The sequence below is a fragment of the Ascaphus truei genome, chromosome 4 (genome assembly GCF_040206685.1).
Source record: "Ascaphus truei isolate aAscTru1 chromosome 4, aAscTru1.hap1, whole genome shotgun sequence".
Classification (NCBI taxonomy): Eukaryota; Metazoa; Chordata; class Amphibia; order Anura; family Ascaphidae; genus Ascaphus; species Ascaphus truei.
In genome coordinates, this window is record NC_134486.1 from 18,259,439 (window position 1) to 18,277,863 (window position 18,425).

Here is an 18,425-nt window from a genome sequence, read left to right on the forward strand (position 1 = left end):
TTACGGGTTGATTTAAACTAAAATTAACTTATTTTTATTGGCTAATGATGGAAGCATAATACCACGTGTGGGCACATTCACATGTCTAAGACAGGTCTGCAAACCTGCCTTTCCCCATTATCTTTTAGCACAAAGTGCTTCCACTGCAGTGAGGAATTCTGGGAAATGACATGCAAATGAGCACAGTGTCACCTTTATACATGGAACCCTATAAGCTTATTCCAGTGCATTACACCGCTTTTCAGCACAGCCTGGGTTAAAGAAGTTCAGAGCCAGCAACCCTACTCAGAGACAGCTGTTCCCAACTTTTGGGTCTCATCAGTGTGAGGAGGCTGGTTATACTGGCTCTGTAATGTGAAGTTGTAATAGGTTTCAACCACACTTTATAGAAGTTATGGAGGATAAAAAAAATGCCTTAGCCAACAAGTCTAAAAAAGAAACAAAAAAACAAACAAACAAAACAACAACAACATGTAAATAGATGTATGAACACCCTCTGTATCCCAGAAGCATTTGGGAAAGGGACCCTAATAAAGAAATATATATATATATATATATATTTTTTTTTTTTTAAAACACACCATAATCAAGGTCAAAATGTTTACAAACACTTTCAAAAACTATTTTAAACTAGGTGTGTGCATTTATTTTTTTACTAGAAGACATCACGTCGATTTAACCTAAAAAAAACCTACAAAAACCCCATATCCCTGCGATTAGTTTAATCTGGTGCTATTTGAGAGCAGACCGGTGCAAAGCATAACGCTGCACGATAGTATGTTAAAGAATTCAAGGAATATTATAGGATTAAAGAATTCTACTCAGAATGATATGACGCCTCTGAGGGGTCTATGTATGGAAGCCACTTTAGCGCAAAACTGGGGCAGATTATAATGAGATGTATCACATTCTGCGTCTCTGCCCCAGCTTGCACCTTGGGGAGAGTCAGTAGGAGGAGTTGTGGGGGGGGGGGGGGGGGGGGTTACATGGGGCACAGAATATAATGAGATCACATTGTGTATTTTCCCCTTTTATTTGCCAGCACAAATTTGCCACGCCTGAAGTGACACAAGTCTCACATACTGCATGAAATGTAAGAAGCTGTCACTGGGGGCGGCCACGTGAAGGGGCGGCCACGTGGCTCTCTGAAACGTTCTTGTTCTGTTCTTTTTCTTATAACTATGCTTTAAGTAAACAGCACTTTAGCAGTAATTGCATTTTGGTCTGTCTGCTTCATACATTGCTTTTCCTTCTTACATATTACACAACTTTGCTTTTAAAAAAACAAACTAAAAACTAATCTGTGCGTCAACGCACGTCCTCTGCGCCGATACAAAGACCCCGAAACTCCAAGCTGCGGAATGGAGAACCAGGGCTGAGCACACGCACACGCACTTAAATAATCCTGTTTCCATCAATGTTTAAAGACTATGTGTATGTATGTAGTTACTTATATAGCACCAATCAAGTGCTGTATAAAACACATTACAATACAATAACATTGATACAATCAGTGCATCAAGCATAATAGTTTATGATAGGAAAGGTAACCTTGCAAGCTAAGCTGTATGTTTGCAGACGTGGTAGGGAAAGAAGTGCAGCAGTCCGCAGTATTGGTAGAGTAAGTGTATCTGTGGGGAGCGGAAGTCATGAGTCCCGTGTATTGAAATACTTTATTCAGGAGGTACCTTTAGATTTGACAGAGGAGTTAAAGTGTGTATTATCTAACACTAGCTGTATGTGGCGTACATACACCGATCTAAAAGGTTATTAAACATGACTGTTTTCACCCCTCCCTGTAACACCTTGCTGTCTCATGTCCCCTCTCCCCCCCCTAGTCTCCTCCATCATGCCTTACTTCTCTTTGCACTCCGTCTTACTGTATCTGCTCCTCTGTGCACACTACACTCCCTCCTCTCCTACTCATCCAATCTGTCTCATCCTCTCCTTGCTTTCTGTTTACTTCTGCTACTCATATTGCTCTATTTGCACTCCCTCCTGCCCCATGTGCACACTGCTCTCCATTCGCTCCTCCTCGTCATACCTGTCTCATCCTCTCCTTGCTGTCTCTCTGTCTCCTCTCTTTGGAGGAGGCATTCCGGTTGTTGCAGACATCCTTAGCCTTTTATATTTTCTGTGTGTCAAGTCAGTCACTGGGTGTTGAACCTGGTAGGCTATATATCTGCACATTACATTATACTGGTGACATCCTAATGAGTTGCAGATAGCCTTGGAGACATATATAAATAACATTAATTAGGACATTAACACCTGTCACTCTCCCTCTGCACCCCACTGCCATTACAATCCCCTCCCTTAGTGTTTCCTGGATGAGTGAGGCTGCTCAGCCTAACACAGAAGGAGAGAGATCTGCCGTCTTATTGGCGGTCTCTGAATGAGAGACAGGCTGTTCAGCCCATCAAAGAGGGATGTGCAGACATCCTTAGAGAAATATATATAGAGATTTAAAATGTTATTGAATGAATATTTAAAAAAAAAAAAAAAAGGTATTTGAATGAATGGCATTGTACTCTGTTAGTGGCGGAGCAGCATCAAACCTCCCCAAGGATGCATGGAAATGTAATATCAAACTACTTAGGACCTCACCAAGGATGCATGATTTAATATACAACTACTTAGGACCCACAGTTGACTAATAGAACCTTTGCGCTACTGTAAGTGTGCTCGTCACCAGCCTAATCAGCCTGTGGCAGAGAAAGAGCAGAAGAGGCCTCTTACCATAAATATTAAAACACACTGTCAAATGCAAACAGGCCATATCTGGGAACAATGTATTAGCTTGGGAAGAAGGTGCCCTGACCATGAGGTAACAGAAATAAATAAACCAGGAGTCCACAATGTAATAAAGACAACAACAACAACTGCCTAAATATACAAAGTGTGAAGCGTGATATCATGAAGTTCTATTACTAATCTAATTACAGACTATAAAAAGGGCACTTCTAAGAACTACACTATATTCCTGGAAGTGACAGGTTTCAAAGCAAAGTCTGCAGATATATGTCTGTCCCACTGCCCTTAGCAGTCAATGCCCCGACAGACATTCCTCCTACCCACGCGTTGAATGGATAGAACCGAACATCAACCCTTCCAAGAATGTGTACACATGCTTACAGGTTCAGCTTCTCAGCAACAGCTGCTGACCAAGCATAGTAATAATGTCGCAATAAGGCGCAGTACTCCTATGATCCAGATAAAGTTCTTCTTGCAGTAATGAAGGCAGGAGATAAAGAACTAGAAGAATCAGGCTTCCAATACAAAATAAGGTTACATGTGCAGAAGACTTGGTTCAATTGTCAGTTCGTTGGAATAGGGACCTCCTGTCCCATTGGGGTTTTGTGCAGAAATGGATGTTAAGTCTGTTTGTTTTGCTTGTGATTGTCTTTTCACCCCATTGTTCTGCGCTGCAGGACACGCTGGCACAATGTACCCTAAATAAATGATGGTAATACTAATAATACTAATAATAATATACTGTATTAAAATATAAACAGCTCCTTCACTACACCGATTACTCCACACACACCTCACTATCTCTATAAATCTCGCGGAATACCACATCAGTACTGTAATAAGCCCTCAGGGGCGGCGTACCCTTCCCCCAATGTATGCATTTTATTTACTACACTTACTGTATAAGGCCTGGGACATAGTGAGTTTTAAGCTCGCTGAGGCGGGCTGAGCCGCGCTGAGCAGATGCACAAAGCCCCTGCATCTGTCATCAGCGCGGCTACAGTTTCTCCCTCCGCATGCGCGCTGATGCTTGCGGAGGCTGAGAAACTTTGCAAAGTCAGGCAGGTTTCAAATTTGCCGCTCGGGGAAGCGATGTGAGCGGTCACGTGACCGCTCACATCCAATGGGAGCGAGGGACTAGCCTCGTCTCCCGCTCCGCCTCCTGGCACGCCTCCGCTCCCGCCCCGCCCCCTGAGTGCGCTCACTGTCGCTCCTCTAAGGACAGGAAAAAGCAGCATTTTGGAGCAGGCGAGGCAGAGCAGGAGCGCGGCTCAGCGCTGTTTGCTCCTCTATGTCCCAGGCCTAATGCTGGAAAGTAGAATACAAATGTGAATGTCGCATAGTATCCCTATAAAGCCCTGTGCACCTGGCAGATATGATGTTAAATGACACAAAACATACATTTACTTTGTTTTTAGGAAAAGCAGAGGATTACTGAATACATGAATCCCTTTACTACACTGCTGGAGTTACAGATCACAGACGTGAACAGAAGTGTGGCAGATCCATCAGGGACACAAAACAGAAATACTTATGGGCAGTCTCCATGGGACTGAAATAACAGGTGTCAATGTGTGCACTTAAAAAGCATTTTGGATTGCACATTTTTTTTTTTTAGACATACTGTTAACTTTTATTTTGATCTTGTAGTTCAAGAAGATTCAAGGGGAAGGAAATAAGGCTTTAATTGTTTAATCCCGGCAGTATTCCAACGTCAAAAGTAGAAAACATATGGATAAGAGCAATCCTAAATGGCAGACTGATTCAGAACGCAGATTAATTTAGCCTGGGCCCCGAAGGAGACTGCACGGCCAGTTATTAAAGGGGAAAATGTAAGGAGAAGGTGATGGAAGTGAAACAGGAACAGTAAGACAGAAGGGAGCACATTAACAAGGTAACAGCAGCCATACAGTTCCCAGTATAACCATCAAATTGAATGAGTATCAAAGACAGCAAGACCGTGGTTCTCAACTCCAGTCCTCAAGACACCCCCCCCCGCCTCCAACACACAGGTCAGGTTTTAAGGATACCACAGCTTCAGCATAGGTGGCTCAATCAGTGGCTGAGCCACCTGACCTGTTGGGAGGGGGGGTGAGGGGGTCTTGAGCACTGGAGTTGAGGACCCCAGCAGTAAGAGATAGACAGAGACACACACAGAGGAAGGGGTAAACGTGTCCGCCATGTAAGGGCAGCCCGGGAAAGACATTGGCTGTTCCAGAACCTCATGGGAAGCAGAGCCGCCAACCATCACTCAGCTTGCCGAATGCGAGGCATAGTGGGGCACATCTTCAAGAAGCAGTGTATATATGTATATGTGTATATATATCTGTATATACATATATCCAGAAGGAGTGCTACTGAGTGTGGCCAAATGTATACAAGAAAAGAGAGAAAAGCCCAATGCTACATCCAATATGATAAAATATATAGTAATTAGTATATAGTTAAATACTTCAATAATAACATACTCATGAATAAGGGTAATTTAGTTAAACCCTTTGGCCAAAGCGTTACAAGCCTGCAAGCCAACGTCAGGGCATAACCAAATTTGCAGGTCCTAACACTAAAAACTGTTGAAACTTCTCTTTTACCTCTGTTGGAGGGAGAATATCCATACACAGTATTTAACTATGTACTAATGACTATATATTTGGTAAAATTGGATGTAGCATTGGGCTTGTCTGTCTTTTGTGGTATACATTCTGCGTCTCTGCCCCTGCTTGCACCTTGGGGAGAGTCAGTAGGAGGAGTTACATGGTGCATAGATTATGTCATCATATTTCCCCTTTATTTGCCAGCAAAGATCTGCTACATACTGCATCAAAATGTAACAACCCGTCCTGATGACATCACTGGGGGTGGCACACCCCGGGGGCCCTGCTTGATATGCCGTGAAATATTTCCTCATCTGAATGAGGCTGAACTCTTCTAGAGCACAGGAAAGATGACGTCACGCATACTGAACATGTGCCAGAGAGATGTGCGGAAGGACACAGCGCTTCGGGGTCACTGCAGGACAATGTGTGAGCTATGGACGCAGACACAGAACATGCTTGATATTCTCGTCCATCTTTATATGTAGAAGCACCGCTGGCTAGGAGGGTGCGAAGCACCTTACATACACTGACAGATGAAGCGAGGACTTATTGCCCCCAGCGCCACAGAAGAACAAGCTAAAGACTGCGGCGCTGCGGACAGCGTTTGCCGCGATCACGCTGCGGCGGGTCCATCCTTCTGAATGGGACCCCGCTGCGTTAATCCATATGGGAAGCGACAAAGAACGCGGCAAGTGTTGCTGCATCTGTAGCACTTCTATGTAGTTATCTTTGGGAGTATTACAAAGGCGGGTTCAGCTCACCCGACACTGCCGCAGAGTCAAAGACAGATTCCGTGTCCTGTTTTATAATCACTCGGTTTAATGATGGTTTATACCAGGGGTCTCAAACTCAGTCCTCAAGGGCCACCAACAGGCCAAGGTTTATGGATATCCCTGCTTCAGCACAGGTGGCTCAATCAGTCCCAGCTTCAGCACAAGTGGCTCAATCAGTGGCTCGGTCAAAGACTGAGCCACCTGTGCTGAAGCAGGGAGATCCATAAAAACCGGCCTGTTGGTGGCCCTTGAGGACGGAGTTTGAGACCGCTGGTTTAAAACATCACAGTGTATTCAAGATCTGGTCTTCATTTCCAACACGGTATTTCAAGGTTTACCTCACTGCAAACACATAGGATGTTTACATGATACAGAACGATCCCGCTTTGATTCATTTTCCCTCAAACTCTGGCAACGCATGCACTTTGCTTAACTTAATCCAATTTCTAAAAACAATGCAAATGTAGACAACTCCTATAAGGAGAAGAAAGGGAGCCAGGAACAGATCAATTCCCTTATCTTAATGCAGCGGGAGATTAGCATTTGCCAGAATGTAAAAGGAGAAAGATACGTGGCAGAAACGTGTGGATATATTTGTACTTCTTGGCTTGATAACCTGAATATTTCTACAGTGACCCAACTATGAAACAGGGTCTCAATTAGTGGTGGAACTGCCTTGCATATAGTTATGGTACTATGCCTGTCAACCGGCATAGTGTCTAACATTAGGGCACAGCTGCTTTCAGAGCATTTCAGATGTATACAATGTCTAAGAGATAAAACATAAGAGGAACGGCAGGTTCTCCTCTTTGTTTACATTTTGTTCTTAAAAAAGGTCTTCACCACACTGTACAGGAGGGTATCCGTTCCAAGACGCTAGTTTTTTTCTGCACAGTGTTGCCAATTCCTAAAAATTGAGACAAAAACCAAAAAGACCATGGCTGAGATGTGCATCTAACCGAGACATCACTGGACATCGAAGAGCCCGATCTGATGAGCTCAGGGGAAGTACGTCTAACCGAGACATCACTGGACATCGAGGAGCCCGATCTGATGAGCTCAGGGGAAGTACGTCTAACCGAGACATCACTGGACATCGAAGAGCCCGATCTGATGAGCTCAGGGGAAGTACGTCTAACGAGACATCACTGGACATCGAAGAGCCCGATCTGATGAGCTCAGGGGAAGTACGTCTAACCGAGACATCACTGGACATCGAAGAGCCCGATCTGATGAGCTCAGGGGAAGTACGTCTAACCGAGACATCACTGGACATCGAAGAGCCCGATCTGATGAGCTCAGGGGAAGTACGTCTAACCGAGACATCACTGGACATCGAAGAGACCGATCTGATGAGCTCAGGGGAAGTACGTCTAATCGAGACATCACTGGACATCGAAGAGCCCGATCTGATGAGCTCAGGGGAAGTACGTCTAACCGAGACATCACTGGACATCGAAGAGCCCGATCTGATGAGCACAGGGAAAGTACGTTTGTCTGACAAGTCTGAATAATGCACGGAGGACAGCTCCTCACTGCCTGGTTGGGTGGAGCAAGATTGAATAAACTGCAGGTTTCCATATATACTGTATACTCAATTGCTTGCAAATCCCACCCATGCACCATAACAAAAATAATAAAGGTTTCCTTTTTTATTCACCATTGTTACATAGTAGATGAGGTTGAAAAAAAAAATGAAAAAATAAATAAATAAAAAAAACATACTGTAGGTCATCAAATTCAACCCCTGCTAAATGTAGACAACTGATACTTATCCTATATTTGTATTTACAGTATTGTGAAGTCCTTTTGCTGGTGTATTTAGCAGAGGCTGCCGTGATCACCGGGTATAATATTATTATTATTTTTATACCCGGTGAAAAAGCTCTTGGAATAAAATTGAAAGCAAAAGCCCCAGTAGGCCACAACAAAATAATCAGCTTATGTCTGCACTTCCTGTTAGTTTTCAGGGGATTGCGGCATTAAATACAAAATAAAAAGAACAACTGGAAACAAAAAGTGAACGTAAGGTTGTCTGTCTGCTTCAGGGAGCGTCACACGGAGAACACATTTCAATATGCTGAAGCGTACCAGGCGTTATTACCCTAGTTAATTTAAAATAATGCATGAAATAGGGTGTTCTCTCCTTAACTATGGCTTCTAATAGGGCTACTGATTAGTAACGCTCCGGCGCTAACGCAACACATCATATGGCCGGACGCGGTAACATCTGCTACATCGCTGGGTCTTTTTTTTGTGATGGAGGCAACTGAGCCACTAAATCAGAAGAGGGACTTTATAAACACGGCGCCATCGCACTCCCACCGCTCGCCTGCATCGGAGGAGAAAACTACAGGGCCGGACAGTAAAACGTGACCGGAAATCTCCGACGAGTGAACACATACAAAGAAAAACCAATACCCCCGCCCCGCCGTACGTACTGCTTCGGTCACCCACCGATCAGGATCATGGGTCGATTCTTCATCTGGGAGATGTTAAACATGCCTGAGTATTCAACACAAGAAAGAAAGGAATGGTTTTACACACAAATAAATACAAAGTTCCAACAAAGACACACTGAATGTACCAGCACAAACAGAAGGGGGGGGGGGCCTGTACAGCATTTAATCAAAGAAAAACATCCTATAATATTAATGGGATTATGTTGTTTGATACAAACGGTGCAGTTCTTTCCCCAGATTTGCCCTGATTTAAGACGCCAGAGTCCCGAAGTATTCATTGTTTGTGACATTTGCCAACATCACACCAGATTATTTGGCTTCTTCATTTTCCTCTTTTGGAACCCACGCGATTTTCCAAAGGAGCCAGGAAAGGGTTAACATGGTCAGAGAAATAAACCCTTCAGGCAGCACCCCCCTACCCTCCCAAATCGTTTTTCTGGGATGGAAACCAGAAAGTCTCCTGGGACTGTGCAACTTTCCGCTCCCGCCCCCCCCCCTCCAGCACGGATTATCCGACCTTCGGTTATCCGACCTACTGTTTCATCTGTGACACCGGAAGAAGACAGCTGGCGGCGGGAGAAGAGGACCATGTCAGTGGAGGAATGGAGTTAAAACAGTGTGCGGAGGCGTCAGGAGAAGACCTTCAGACCCTGTGTGCGGAGCAGGAGGAGAACGGCCGGGGAGGAGCACTCTGTAACCCCGGCAGACACCGGAAGTTGACCGGTGTCCGACTTCCGGTGTTACAGCGCGCTCCTCCCTGGCCATTCGCCTATGCCGGTCTGCTTCTGCTCCCGCACACATGTTCTGATGTTCTTGTCCTGCCTGCAGCCACCCGCTGTTTTAACTCCATTCTACCGCTTTCATGGTCCTCTTCTCCAGCCGCCAGCTGTCTTCCTCCGGTTCCGCTCCTGTGGTCTGCAGTCCTCCTCTTCTTCTGCAGCCGGTATGCCAGAAGGGGGGTGGGATAATACTTTCCGTATTTTCTGTCATTTTCGGTTATCCAACATGGTCTTGGTTCCTTTTAGGTCGGATAAGCGAGACTCTGTATTACCGATTTATATCATGGGGCATGCGCTTTTTTTATCTTTTGTAATTTAGATTTCCTTGGAACTTGGTTCCTTTTTGAAACGCAGCTACGTTTCCAATTTCATTCCCTTTGGAATTGGCACCAATCAGATCAAATGACTGATTGCAAGGAAGATTCGGTCACAGCTAATTGATGGTTTACTTGCATTATCTATTGCCTCCACCTCTGACATTGGCCTCGTGTCCCAGGCTTCAATACCTCAGCCCATTGAGGGAGGCTCTGCCTTGACCCTTGTTTGGGTCCCTTAGTTCCAGTAATTCAGTGATTTATGTGGTGCGGAAGACGTCCTGTGGTGAGCTCAGTTGCAACCATCAGATACAAACTACCATATGGGATCCTCTCCAATATACAAAAGTACAACAAATGCTGTAATCCCAAAAAACATCTATGCTTGTGAAAAAGAAACCCAACAATAATACTAGCACTAATAATACATCTTTACAAAAATATATTTTAAAGAAAAACACTTTTTTTTTTAAAGTTTCTGACAGAGTTTTGATTGGTAAAAATCAATGACATAACGGATATCTTCCAGAAGTATTGCACAAAAATGGCAGTGGAAACACAAGACTTGGCCCGACACACATACCCGCGTGCTGCTTCTTCTTTCTTCCCACTGCGGCGCCTATGATCTGCATCAGCTCTTCCTCACTAGCTTCAGAGCGCAGCCAGTCCCTCAACGACACTTCCGAATTCCCAAAGAGGCACACCTGTGGTTACAAGATTGGAACAACAGAGACAAAGTTCACTCTTCCACTCCAGCATGTTCGTTCTGACAGGGGACACAGAGACTTCTACTCGGAGAGCAGAGAACCAAGACACATTAGCAAACATGGATAGCAATTACACCTACTGATATGATGCCCTTTAAAATACCATGAAATAAACCTCTGTTGTGGAAATACAAAAGGGCTGGGATTCATCAAGGCCATTTCCAGTTCTATATTTCGCCTAATGAAGAGATTGGCAGACTGGAAGTGGGACGTAATACTCTTTATTGTGAATGTTTGTGTGCTACAGTGACATTTCAAAAACGCTGTATACTGCGGGGGTGGCCAACTCCAGTCCTCAAGGGCTGTCAACAGGTTAGGTTTTAAGGATATCCCTGCTTCAGCACAGGTGCCCCAATCAGTGGCTCAGTCAACGACTGGAGGGAGTCCACCTGTGCTGAAGCAGGGATAGCCTTAAAACCTGACCTGTTGGAGGCCCTTGAGCACTGGAGTTGGCCACCCCTGCTCTAATGCATCTTCAAACAACCAGCTTGTTGGTCCATGAAAAAATATCACACATCCAATGCACAAAAACTATCCTATCGGTAGGTTGTGAAACATTTTACGTAATCAAATCAATCACAAAGAGGAGGGTGTACAGGAGTGTTCCATTCCACATCACTGTCATCCAAGGTGATCTCGAGGTCATTGTGTCATTAAGGTTGGAAGAAGGGTACTTTATGGCCTTGTACAACAACAACTGTGAGTAATTACAGTGCTGGCTGACAGACAGTAGTAACTACTGACCCACACGTCACAATGCGTTGTAACAGTTGTGTCATTCGAGGGGACGTTTCCTAAAAAGCATATCCTAAAAAATTGAACATTTAGAGAGGGGTGCCTTTTTAAAACTAAAAAACGGGAGACATCAGCCTTTAGGCTCGGAGTCAGGGGCTAGCTGTGAAATCCCAGAATGCCTTTGGGTGCAGATATACAGTAGTTCCTGTTGCTTAGAGTCTCTTTTTTTTATGGCAGCAACTCTCGTGGGGTGGAGTTTGTATGGAGGTTGTGGCAGGTCCTGGGCAGCTTGGAGAGTAATCCTCCCCATAAATTTAAATGGGGAGATTGCTACTTCCAACTTGGGTGGGGTTTCCCCTCACACAATCCGACAATTTCCTTGTGGTGTGGTCTTTTGCCCATGGGCACTTAATATGGCAGACACTGGGCGTGAAACCTACAGGAAGGTCTTACAAAATTATAAAAAAAAACCTTGGAGACACCACTGAAATAAAGATGCTTGTTAATCCTAGTTTGAACAAAACATATGCATCAATACAATTTTTGACATGCGGCATTCAGAAAGGCATTGGAAGAGTTTTAGTTGGACAACTACAACACACATCACTGCGAAATGCTCAAAGAACTAGATTGGTCATCACTCGAATCTAGGCGCAAAGTTCACCTTTCCTGTCTTGCCTTTAAATTCTTTATGGGCAAGCTACCCAGCTATCTGAACAAGCTCCGCACCCCTACCACATGCAGCACTTATCATCTGAGATCAGACTCCAAAAGACTGTTCATGGTCCCAAGGCTCAACAAAGTATCCGGCCGCTCCTCGTTCTCTTACAGTGCACCCCAAAACTGGAATAACCTACCACATACTCTCACATCCACCACCAGTTTAAGTTCTTTCAAAACTAAGGCTGTCTCACATTTTAATCTGGTCTGTAACTGTTACATACAGTGGCGGCCGCCTTCAGCCTCGTGCGGCCGTTTCGGCACGGCTTTTAAAACCGCGGGCAGATGCGGCATGTCCCGGTATTTTTAGCGCCGCGGGCGTTTCATTGTATTAGCGCTGTCTCGCCATGAATGTGGCAAAGTGCGTGACATTCGGAAAACATCCCCGAAACAATTCGGGGATGTAGGAGATTAAAAGGGGCCGTAACAGTAAGCCTATAATAAACATCTTCTCTAACTGTGCATGCAATGTATTGTATATAATGTATACCCTGTTCATTTATGTAACTGTATTTGTAACCATGTATTATTTGTCATATTAACTATGCTCAGGACATACGTGAAAACGAGAGGTAACTTTCAATGTATTACTTCCTGGTAAAACATTTTATAAATAAATAATTAAATAAATAAATAAATGTTTGTCACTGCTTCTAACCTGCTGAAGCACTTCTGTACAAGCAAAATTCTTATATGTTTTAGGAGCTTTTAAAATAGTGAACGTAACTATATAGATTGTGCACGTGTGACATCAAATAAAGGATTTATACAAGAAGTGTTCGCTCACTGGATTTGATTCACTTTTGTGCTCTTGTACATTGCACTATACACTTTTTTTTGTTAATCTCTATACACTCAGGTGTTCCTATCACTATACGTCATTATCCCTTAGTCATATTGAAACAGTCAAGTTAAAGCAGGAAACAATCACCCCGCCCTCTTTATTGGACCTGGTGATTACTCAGGTGAACCCCATGGGTGGTTAAGGTACCGGTGTTACTTCCTGGTTTCACTCTGGGGTTTAAATGGCCATCCAACAATAAGCCGCAGTGGATTAGGCTGTGGGAGATTTAAACCTCTATTTTGTATTCCCTAGAGGGGGGGAAATGAAACACTAGTACCTTGACTGGTAAGTATCTCAGGAACCAGAAGGCCCTTCTCCGTCCCCCCCCTGCCCCCCTAAATAGAGCAGTTCATCTCATCTCTGGGGACCCCCAGGTTCCCATCATACAGCACTAGAGTCTCCATCTTTCAGTAATATCCTTAGAATCCAAGACCTCAAGTGGACCAATAGTGATCATTGCTATAGTTTATATATAAGGCACAAACGTAATACATCTCAATAACGTGGTTAACCAAATTCTACATGCATCAATTAAAGAGAGAGGAGAACTTTCACCGACTACAGAAACAAAATACACAATTTGGACCAATCATTCTTCTTCATCCTTGTGACAAACAGGGTCTGTTTTTTCCCCACGTGATACAAAGAAGCTTAATTGATTCCCCCCCCCCCCCCCCTCCTGTTTAAAGAGCACCTCACAAAGCAGAAATACCAAGATTTGGGAGGGTCAAGTCATCAAAACTCTGCATAAACAAACTGCGATATTATCCAAGAGAACGTGCCTTAAGGTTTCCATCCGCAGTGATCCTCAGCCTGTTACACGACCCACAAAAGTGTTCAGACATCGATGTGATGAACCCAATCTGCCCCTGGAAATCTGGAACCCTGAAAGCCTGGAATTGAAAGAAACGTTGGTATAACCATTTCTTTATACGATGGTTCATCCCATTGTGGAGTGCACAACCACTTCTCCCTTATGAACACCGGAGCTATGTTATCCTTTATCACATTGATATACAGTATCTGATGCACGTTTTTTAGAATACATTAATAACAGCTCAGCCTTTACAGTTTCAACAAGGCACAGAAATTGGAGAATGAAAAATGCCAACATTAAATCTTAGAATTAGGATACGTATCAAAAAACACCTCCCCTAGACCATACTGTTTCATATAACCACTCCCAGTATATGGAGTGCTCCTGCAAATCCGAGCATATTTCAACTATGACGTTTATGTCCATGGAAGCTGACAACAGGATTTTAACGCCAAAATACCAAATCTTTGGAGTCTGAGAGGTAGCCCACACAGAGTTGGGTTCAGCTCGACCAGGTCTCAAGGTCAGTGGGGGAGCATCTGAAGAACAATATAGTACCTTGGAAGTGCTGGAGATATCAGTTGGAATTGTTTCCAGTTGCGGCCACCGCTGCCGGATTGTGTCCAACATCTCCTGAAAGCTCACCATTTTCTTAAAATTCCACTTATTGCCTTGGAAAAAGATAAAAATGGTTATTTTTTAATATATATAAAAAAATTTAAATTAAAAATAACACTTTTCTTACCGACACTGTAATGTTTTGCGTTCCCTATGTCAGAGCACGACACTGGAGTAATCCCCCCCCCCCCATATTCCCTACTTGAGATAGGACACAGATTCCCTGACCCTTGTAGATCGTAGAAACCCCTCGTTTCAGTTAGATCTATCTTATACTATATTAGTGAAAGCACTGTATGTTTGCCTGCATGCCTGCCTGCATGCCTGCCTGCATGCCTGCCTGCATGCCTGCCTGCTGGATGTCCGGTGTCCCTAGCGGCAATCTCATTGGTCCCTTGGCCCGCCCGCCCCCGCACACCTCTCATTGGCCTCACACACTCACACCACCCCCTTGGCCCGCCCCCCACACCTCTCATTGGCCTGAGGCGGAGTGACGGGCCAAAGGTCCAAAAAAATAAATAAAACACACACACACACACACACACACACACACACACTCACACACTCACACACACTCACACACTCACACACTCTCCCCTCTCCAAATCACCTTTTCCCCCTCCCCAGCGGCATCACCTCTTCCCCCTCCCCAGCGGCATCACCTCTTCCCCCTCCCCAGCGGCATCACCTCTTCCCCCTCCCCAGCGGCATCACCTCTTCCCCCTCCCCAGCGGCATCACCTCTTCCCCCTCCCCAGCGGCATCACCTCTTCCCCCTCCCCAGCGGCATCACCTCTTCCCCCTCCCCAGCGGCATCACCTCTTCCCCCTCCCCAGCGGCATCACCTCTTCCCCCTCCCCAGCGGCATCACCTCTTCCCCCTCCCCAGCGGCATCACCTCTCCCCGCTCCAAATCACCTCTCCCCGCTCCAAATCACCTCTCCCCGCTCCAAATCACCCCTCCCCGCTCCAAATCACCTAGCTTCCCGCAGCTGCCACGCGGCGCGTAAGATGGCGGACCCCCTTCCTCCCTCGCGGCGCCGAGTCAGACGGTGGCGGCGCCCGGAAGTACAGGTAGGTGTCGCTCCCCACCTCCGGCGCCAAACGGAACTGAGAAAGGGCGCATCAACTGAGGTGTGTGTGTGTGTGTGTGTGTGTGTGTGTGTGTCTCACTGTCCACTGCCCCCCCCTCCTATCCACTGCCCCCCCCCCCTCCTGTCCACTGCCCCCCCCCTCCTGTCCACTGCCCCCCCTCCTGTCCACTGCCCCCCCCCTCCTGTCCACTGCCCCCCCCCTCCTGTCCACTGCCCCCCCCCCTCCTGTCCACTGCCCCCCCCCCTCCTGTCCACTGCCCCCCCCCTCCTGTCCACTGCCCCCCCCCCTCCTGTCCACTGCCCCCCCCCTCCTGTCCACTGCCCCCCCCCCTCCTGTCCACTGCCCCCCCCCCTCCTGTCCACTGCCCCCCCCCTCCTGTCCACTGCCCCCCCCCTCCTGTCCACTGCCCCCCCCCCCTCCTGTCCACTGCCCCCCCCCCTCCTGTCCACTGCCCCCCCCCCTCCTGTCCACTGCCCCCCCCCTCCTGTCCACTGCCCCCCCCCCTCCTGTCCACTGCCCCCCCCCCCTCCTGTCCACTGCCCCCCCCCCTCCTGTCCACTGCCCCCCCCCCTCCTGTCCACTGCCCCCCCCCCCTCCTGTCCACTGCCCCCCCCCCTCCTGTCCACTGCCCCCCCCCCTCCTGTCCACTGCCCCCCCCCCTCCTGTCCACTGCCCCCCCCCCTCCTGTCCACTGCCTCCCCCCTCCTGTCCACTGCAGGAAATGCAGGGGGAGGAATCCATGCCTTTGAGGCGCCCCCCCCTCCCTTTGACGCCCCCCCCCTCCCTTTGACGCCCCCCCCCCTCCCTTTGACGCCCCCCCCCCTCCCTTTGACGCCCCCCCCTCTCCCTTTGACGCCCCCCCCTCTCCCTTTGACGCCCCCCCCCTCCCTTTGACGCCCCCCCTGCCTTTGACGCCCCGCGCGCACACACTGACTGACTGCCGCACGCACACACTGACTGACGCGCACACAAAGCCTGACTGACGCACGCACACACTGACTGAGGCACACACTGACTGTGTGTGCGTCAGTCAGTCTGTGTGTGTTTGTGTTTCTGCCTCAGACTCACTGACGCGCGAGCAAACACACAGTGACTGACGCACACACGCTACATGAAGCTGTAAAGGAGGGAGGGAGGGGGGGGACTGGATTGATGTGAATGGGGGACAAACAGAGAGAGGGGGGAGGAGAGAGAGGAACGGGAACATTACATCCCGGGCAACGCCGGGTCTCTCAGCTAGTAGCAAATATAGGAGAGGCATTGAAAAAAAAAATACTGCCACATTTACACTACCGCTGAAGCCTAGCTCATGGCCTTGCATATCTGTTCAGGTGTGGCTCTGTTCTTCTGCTCATGGTGCAGCAATTGCCTTGGTACAGTGACGTTCAGGTGTGACTGTTCTTCTGCTCATGGTGCAGCAATTGCCTTGGTACAGTGACGTTCAGGTGTGACTCTGTCCTTCTGCTCATGGTGCAGCAATTGCCTTGGTACAGTGACGTTCAGGTGTGACTCTGTCCTTCTGCTCATTGTGCAGCAATTGCCTTGGTACAGTGACCTTTAATTATCCTACAGTAGGAGGAATAATGTAAATACAAATATAGATGAGAATTTAGTCCATTTAACTTATCATAGGATGAATGTGCTAGAGGGGTGCCTTTTGTCAAGATCTACTATGCAACTACTGTATGTAATTGCTTTATAAGCCTCTTGAATAGCTTTTCTTATCCATCTTGCGGTGGCGGTTTCATGAGCCGCAGGGCCTCCTCGTTGACCTGAGAATAGCATAAATAAGCTTCTTTATCTCCTAATCTCTTGTGTTCTAGAAAGGTACGTTTTTGTGCCTCCGACTAGGGTCAAGCTCTTTTCCAGGCTGTTCTTAGAATTTGGACAAAGATGGTACCCCAACTTCTTGCTTACGATACAGAAGAATGTAGATGCCCCCACTGAAGAAAAGATGAGGTGGTTTTCGAGAACCCTTCCAACATCGGTCTAGGACATTTCACCGCGATGTCCACCCTTGAATACCACCATGGAGTAAAATACTTGGGCAATAATCCTATCCTCTGGTACAAGTCCTGGGAGTTTTTGTTCCAAACTGACAAGAAATTGCGCTGTATCTGCCTCAAATGAAATGGAGCCCACGGCCCTGGTTCTATTGTTAAGACCATTTATGCTGTTCGGTTGATTGTTGATATTGAACATGAAACCAGGTCTATGATTTTTTCCTTCCTGTTATGCAGTAGACTGACTGCCACTGTTGCAGTTTTGACATGTACTCCCAGAAATAAGCTTACTCTTATTGCAGCTGTTAATACAACCATGCTCTCTCAGTACCCCGATGACCTTTAAAACACGATATTCTGCTTCTGCTCTTGTATTTGCCCATACAAGTGTGTCCTTCAGGTAAGGTGTCACAAATCTTGTGCTTGTACGCAGTTTAAAAGATTAAAGGGTAGCGCTAATAAATCAAAACGTTGTCAGATCGGGAAAATCTGAGGAATCTGTGATGTACTATTAAAAAACATGCGTCCTTGGAGGTCGATGGAAGAGGAAGTCTCCACTCCTGACTACCTTGATCACGGAACTGACAGATTCCATTTTGAAATTTGATTTTTTGAGGTACATATTGAGGGTCTTTTAGATTCAACAATGGATGAAAGGATCCTTCCATCTTTTGCACTCAAAAGAAGCTGGAATAAAAATCCCAACCCCTCTGATTCTTTGGGACTTTGGATATCACACCTTGTCGGAGCACACAGCAATGCAATCCTCAAGTGCCTCCAGCTTGTGTGGATTCTTGGAAACCCTCAAGTATGGAGGGTTGTGGAGAAAGTCTATAGAATATCCACAAATTATCTGTACGACGCACTGATTCTTGTAATCCACATCTTCTTGAACCCCCCCTGGCCTGCCTCCTACTGCTAAAGTATACAAGGATGGGATTGGCTGCATCTTGAAATGGGTTTTTCTCTTTCTTTTTGACAAAGGCATCTGCTGACCATGGCTTGAGCAATAAAAGGCAGGGCACAGTTATCTTCCCCAATCAGAGAGAGAAGAAGAAAAACACCCCTTTAGATACTTACTGGTGTAGGTATATTTGGCAGTGGCCCATCCCCTTGCGGCAACAACAAGTGCATGCGTGCTGTTGCTCC

At 46.5% G+C, this 18,425-nt stretch overlaps 1 protein-coding gene across 3 annotated transcripts in view; it reads right to left on the reverse strand.

The window, feature by feature from the left end:
* The window catches only part of MOCS1 (molybdenum cofactor synthesis 1), a 102,993-nt gene that overhangs the window by 9,718 nt on the left and 74,850 nt on the right, over nucleotides 1-18,425 (reverse strand). For 2 of the 3 annotated variants that reach the window (XM_075595386.1, XM_075595385.1), the window contains 4 exons: nucleotides 14,121-14,233; nucleotides 13,528-13,638; nucleotides 10,263-10,383; nucleotides 8,582-8,629 (listed from right to left, as the gene is read on the reverse strand). In XM_075595386.1, the coding sequence (XP_075451501.1) occupies nucleotides 8,582-8,629; nucleotides 10,263-10,383; nucleotides 13,528-13,638; nucleotides 14,121-14,233 (393 nt within the window). Of the gene's footprint in view, nucleotides 1-8,565; nucleotides 8,630-10,262; nucleotides 10,384-13,527; nucleotides 13,639-14,120; nucleotides 14,234-18,425 lie in introns of all 3 variants that reach the window. The other variant, XM_075595387.1, reaches the window with a different exon arrangement.